The sequence below is a fragment of the Nestor notabilis genome, unplaced genomic scaffold, assembly GCF_000696875.1.
Source record: "Nestor notabilis isolate BGI_N333 unplaced genomic scaffold, ASM69687v1 scaffold25481, whole genome shotgun sequence".
NCBI lineage: Eukaryota > Metazoa > Chordata > Aves > Psittaciformes > Psittacidae > Nestor > Nestor notabilis.
Window position 1 is genome coordinate 1,985 of NW_009914590.1, and position 5,956 is coordinate 7,940.

The 5,956-nt window shown below is 43.8% G+C and overlaps 1 protein-coding gene across 1 annotated transcript; it reads right to left on the minus strand.

The window, feature by feature from the left end:
- Positions 1–701: 701 nt before the first annotated feature.
- On the minus strand, positions 702–5,365 carry PARP16 (poly (ADP-ribose) polymerase family, member 16; the record flags this gene model as incomplete). Its single annotated transcript, XM_010023730.1, has 5 exons — positions 702–1,334; positions 1,960–2,101; positions 2,930–3,101; positions 4,233–4,439; positions 5,228–5,365. Coding segments are annotated over 5 exons (804 nt in total), but the record flags the coding sequence as incomplete, so codon positions are not given.
- Positions 5,366–5,956: the final 591 nt, after the last annotated feature.

A 5,956-nucleotide genomic window follows, 5' to 3' on the forward strand; every position in this document is an offset into this window, starting at 1 on the left:
TGTCATCAGGTTTATCCCATGCCCAGTCCCTAATAGAGCAGAGTCCTTTGCTCTTTTTTCAGTTTCAGGTAGTTGTAGGTTGCTTTTCTGCATGAAGGTAACTGTGCTACAAATGTTCAGAGACATAAATGCAATCCTGCCACTTCTGCTGCCATTCTACCCCATTTCTTACAAGTGTCTTGGGAAGTAGTTGGCGTATTATTGGTCCTTTTGTTCATAAAGGGAGACTGAAAATGATTCAATACAGGCAAAAATGTTGAACCAGATCCCAAACCCCAGGCAGTCCCAAGCCCAAAAAGCCTATCAGGTGGCAGCATAAGTGGAACCCTTTACCCTTCCTCTTCTTGGTGCAGAAAAAGTGGAAGGCAGTTTGATAGGAATAATCCTTATTCAGTACTGATGCAGAAGGGCCTGAGTTTGTGTTATCTGCACAGTAACCAAGGACAAGATAGATCATGGCTGAGACCACAAAGATTTGTGCTGGTTTTGGCTGGGATAGAGTTTATTTTCTTCACAGTACCTGGTATGGGGCTATGTTTTGGATTGTGCTTAGCTGCTGGCTGGTGTTAAACCACAACAATGTTTTATGGGGAGGAGGGAAAAACCACACTAGAAACCACTTCTTCCATTTTGGTGGTTGTTTTATTTCTTTTGCTTTGTTACAGTCATTATGCTATGATATAAAAATTCCTGGCCAAAGCCAAAGTTTAGTTTTAAAAGTTTAACAGTGATCCCATCTGCACTGATACATGCTAAGCATCACTAAATTCAGCTTCTGAAAACAAACTGGTAAGACTCTCTACAGGTTGCTTTGCCTGACACACAGAAAAATCCTCCTTTCGTACTTGTGCAAACATACCTCAGTTTGACAGAAAACAGTTACACCTGAGTGTTTTCATGCTTAGTTTTCATTAATTTTAAATCACTTTTTTTCCATGGACCCTTAATAACTGGTTCATGCTAAGCTGCACCACTGTGATCCTTTTCAGCTGGGCTGGGCATCCTCATAAATCACAGGAACATAGAAATAAGAATAAATGGAAAGATGTCATGAGGATAATATACTGGTTGCAGAACTGGAAAGCTCCAGGCACCTGTATTTCCAGAGCTCTGGAACAGAGGCAGTGCATTGCAGATTGGCTATTATTAAGGCACGTGGTGAAAAGAACAGTTTATCACCTCGGGCATTTCATCTCTCCGAGTGAAACATTCTGTGCCAGTAGTAGACGAAGGTTGGCGAGTTGCTGGCCCCTATCACTATGAGCAGCAGTAGGTACAGCATCATCATTATGGCAAAACGGTGGGTGTGAAACCAGGAAGATTGACTAGAAGGCCTGGAAAGGGAACAGAGCACGAATTCTGTCAGAGATGCACAAATACCTTGGCAAAGAGTATCTTAGGTTTTGCTATTTTAAACTGTTACACTAGAGCAATACAAACAGAAAGTTGTTTCATACTCCCTGGAACTAACAAAGCCTGATTTCCCATCCCTTTTTCCCCATGTCTCCATGCATAATCCTGCTCTTTCTCTCCATGTTCACACCCTTCTCTGTGGTTTGGAGCTGTGACTGCTTGGCCTGTACACATGTGTTGAGTAGCTGGATGAATGCTGCCACTTACGATAGATAAGGGCAGAGTTAAACCTGCCCTGGTTTAAAGAGCTGCACTCATTGTGAGTTTTACTCTTGGTTTCCTGCCACAAACAGTATCAGAGCTCTCAAAAATACCAAGTGCTTACAGCTCTGGTGAAGAAGCAAATTTACCTGAGCCTGAAAGCATCAAAGAGTGAGACAGAGACATTGTGATGGTGTAAGCCTTATTTCCACAGGAAACAGGCTATAAACAAATCCTGGCAGTGCAGTGTATCTTTCTCGCTTGTTTCCTGTTATGTTTCAAAACTGAGATGTGTTTATCTGGCTGCTATAACATGCTCATCACTCCAGATAGCTGAACACTTACCTCCTGTGCTGCTTCTGTGAATATACTAGCAAGTATTTAACTCGTAAAAGCTCATTGTTTGTGACAACGAAGTATTTCTGTGGTACATCACCCCCTTCGCTGTTTCTCACTCTTGCTCTTTTTCTGTCTATTTCTTCTGAATCTGATTGAGAAGAGAAGAGGTCTTTGGGGGGAATAGAAGAGCAAAACTAGATACAAAACCAAGCAACACCCCCTCACCTCCACAAGAAGGGGAATGAGATAACCATAGACCTAGTCTTGGAATTCCCCTGAATCCCTTAGCATCCAAGAATAGACTGAGGGGTTTGTTTGAGGCTATACCACTCCTAGTCATCTTTGGTATGGATGGCATTATGGCCAGACCAGGGTGGTGAGGAGGCAGGTCTCCCACCCACAGGGTGCTTGAGGAGCTGCTAATATTAACAGGGAAAGAAAAACAACATGGAAGGAGTGATTGAGCCCTGCATGCAGAAAACAGTAAAAGAAGGACAATCTAAGCAGAGGCTTTCTAGACATCAAATAAAACTCGTTACTGATACGTTTGTAATGCTTCTGTTCCACCAGCAATTAGGCATTATGGAACATTATTTTATCATACTACTAAAACTAGGAAAACCGAGTAATGCCTACAAAATATTTCCTACCCCTTAAACATACTATTTAAGAGAAGCTCCACAGGCAGCGAGGCTGCTGTGCATTTGTTGAGGGGCCCACTGGGAACTGGACAGGCCAGATTGCATGGGGCTTGGAGCAACCTGGTCTAGTGGAAGGTGTCCCTGCCCGTGGCAGCAGGGTTGGATCTAAATGATCTTTTAAATCTTTTCCAACCCAAATCACCCTGTGATTCTGCTGAAGGGTGTCCACACTCCATATACTACATAGTTTATATGACAGTATATATGGACCAAGCTGAAATAGAAGTGCCAAGTATGAGATGAACTACACATAGTTATTACTGCAATAGACTCACCTTTCTTTTTCACCTGACACTTTACATCTGGGTGGTCAATGATCTCACAAACAGCCACGCAGCTAAGGACAGAGCCCAACGCACTTCGCTGCCAACCAAGGCCATGAGGGCTGTAAAGGAGAGCCAGGCTCAGGTCACTGGTGAGATACGTGCCTTCACCAAACAGGGATGTCTGAAATGGAGCAGAAATAGTACCATAAAATTCTGCAGTGCAACACAGGAGTGTTCTTTACTTTCAGACTGGCAGGTCTGTTTCTGAAGGTATTTTAGAACAGCTTTTCTGACCAGTGTTGGGCCTGGTCCATGCACTGCTGTTGTCCTGGCACAGCTTCCTTGGGGTGGGGCAGCTGCCCTCTCCCATCCCTCAATCTAGCTGCTTGGCACAGCCCTTGGTGTGGACAGATTCATGCTTTCCCGGATTTGGATTTAGTTTGCCAGCCTAAGTGGTTTACATCAACATGACTGCACTGCTGCTAGAGGCATTTCACTGATTTACTGAGACTGCCATCACTCAAATAATCCAGCCCCCACAAACAAGACAAGGCTTTACCTGCATTTAAATCCGTGTTTTACTAGAAAAGAGGGAATTACTTTTCAATTGTGAATTCCTTTCAAGTAGAACTGTTTTAATAACTCTGAATCAGAGGATTTGCCACACTAGCTAAAATTATTAATCCAGTAAGTCCATTGTACCTGATAAACCAGTACTCATAAAGAACATGGGGGAAAAACATAGTCCAGGTTGACCAGAAGGTTAAGCAGCTGCTGTGTCAAAGCTGCTTTACAGACGACACACAAAGCCAGGAGTCCCAACTGCCTTTTCACTGAAATCAGAAGAGGTGCAAATCCTACGGGATGTCTCCCTTAACCAGGCCATTTACAGAAGGCTCCATTCACAAGTAGCACTTAAAACTTGGTTGATTTAAACTTGAGGCCAGGCAGAAAGAGACAATCTTAATGTTGCCTGGGCTACTACCCTCCTCTCTGCGCACATGCACTTTCGAGCTGCAGGCTGTCGCACAGGCCAGTATTTCACTGGCATTATAGTTCCTTACAAAGAAGCAAAGGGCAGTTGTAGTTTGTCATGCTGGAGAAAATGGGTTTGTGCCACTTCCAGTTTTTACCCTCAGGCTGCACTAGAAAATAGAACACAACCATCTGCAAAGGCCCACACTGAACTGAAACCAGCAGGACAAGATCATCAGCACATTTCATATCCCTAAAGGAATTTGGGCCTATTTTTAAGAAGTGTCAATAGCAGCAAGTGACCAAGAGCAGATGGTGCCAATACGAGGAGCCTCACCCTGTTCAAGTGGCAGTGCAGGCCGTTGTGCAGGATGGAATGGAAGTTCTCCAGGCGGCTCCCGTGGAAGGCATAGATGAGGTCCCGCTCTCCCTTGGTCTCAGCAAACTTGGTATTGGTTTGATCACAATACATGATCTCAAAGAGGTAGTCTGGAGCGGGAACCACAGCCCCAGACATCCCCGTGAGTTCTTGGATCTTCTCGTACTTAAAACCAGGAAGGAATACAAGTGTTAGTTTATGGGGTTAGATCAGATTACTCACTGGGCATTCTGCTTACTGTCCCTTAGTCCTTCCAATGGCTTTATGTATTTTGACTATGTATGTAAGTTAGAATTCAATACTGTCACAATTGAGGAGTACGCAGATAGGAAGAATTCTAACAGTTTCTTGCTATCGAAGCTAAATCCTAATTCTTCTTCACAGAAAAAATCCAAACTGAATTGTGATTACGAATTAATTCATAAGGACAGCATCACAATTCTACTTTGGCTACTAAGATGATATATTCATCAGCTGATCTTGGCAGAGGGGAAAGAAGTGAAAACAGAAGTTGTTTTCATCTTGCCACTAATCTCTACAACTATTTTGATCCCTGTTACAGAAGCACCTCAGTAGCTCTCATTTCTGGGGCAGCAAGAAGTACAGTTGTCTTTCTTAGTGAGAAGCAGGACCTAGTTCCATGACACCCGAGCTGAACTATCTTCATCTAGAATGCACATGGTACATTAATGGAAGTAACTGACTATAAGCACTGCCCATTATTAACTACTGACAGTGATAACTGCTTCTTCCGACCAGTGTTCCTGTGAATTTCATATAAAACCGAAACAAACAGCCCTCTCTTTATGCAGAAAAAACCATGCGCTCATGTTGAACTGTGAAGCTCTCACAGGAACTAACCACTAACTTCTGGCAGGAGGAAATACTCTCTGATGTGCAAGCTTGCCTTAAAAGACAAACTCTAACCAAGACTTTCAGAGTTCAGAACTTACCTCCTGTTTCTTAGTACTTTGTATCATGAAGACCTTAGATGATAAAATCCAACTAAACAAATCCCAGGTCCTTCTCTCTGTGTTTGGCACAGACTCCAGAAGCTCTTTCAGGCTTGGAAGAGCCTTGGTATCTGCCAGCTAACAAGACAGGCATTTAGTACAAGCTTCTTTTCATTATGATTAAACAGAGACCTCTAGTGAAAACAAAACACTATTTCACCCTAATAGGTTGTAAACTAAACCCCAGCCTCTGTTCTGAGATACAAACATTTGTATCCCATTTGTGGGAAAGTTTCTCACTTGTTCTGAAAGTTATAAATATTTCTATTTACCAACAATATCTGCAAGGTACGTACAAGAATGATCAAACTCCTGAAAGAAAACAAGCTGTCAGTGCAGCATCTGCAGTGGGATAGAGGCAGCGAGCGTTCAGGCCATGTACAATACAAACCCTTCAAAATCAGTGTCAATTTCATGTACGGAAGCTCTTCTAGCGCTTCAATTCCCTCAACGTGGGATTTGGAAGTTTCCATGGGTGGGTTGTTTGCTCAGAATCCCAAATACACTTTAAAGCCTGGGCTCCTCGGCTGGATAAACAACTCATCCCACTTTATGTGTAAGCCTGAGGCTCACCTGCGGGCAGCCTCGCCCGCTCCCCCCCGAACAGCCCGGGCACGCTCGGCCCGCGCTGCCCGCTCCAGGCAGCCCCTTCCCAAGGGCTGGACCGTC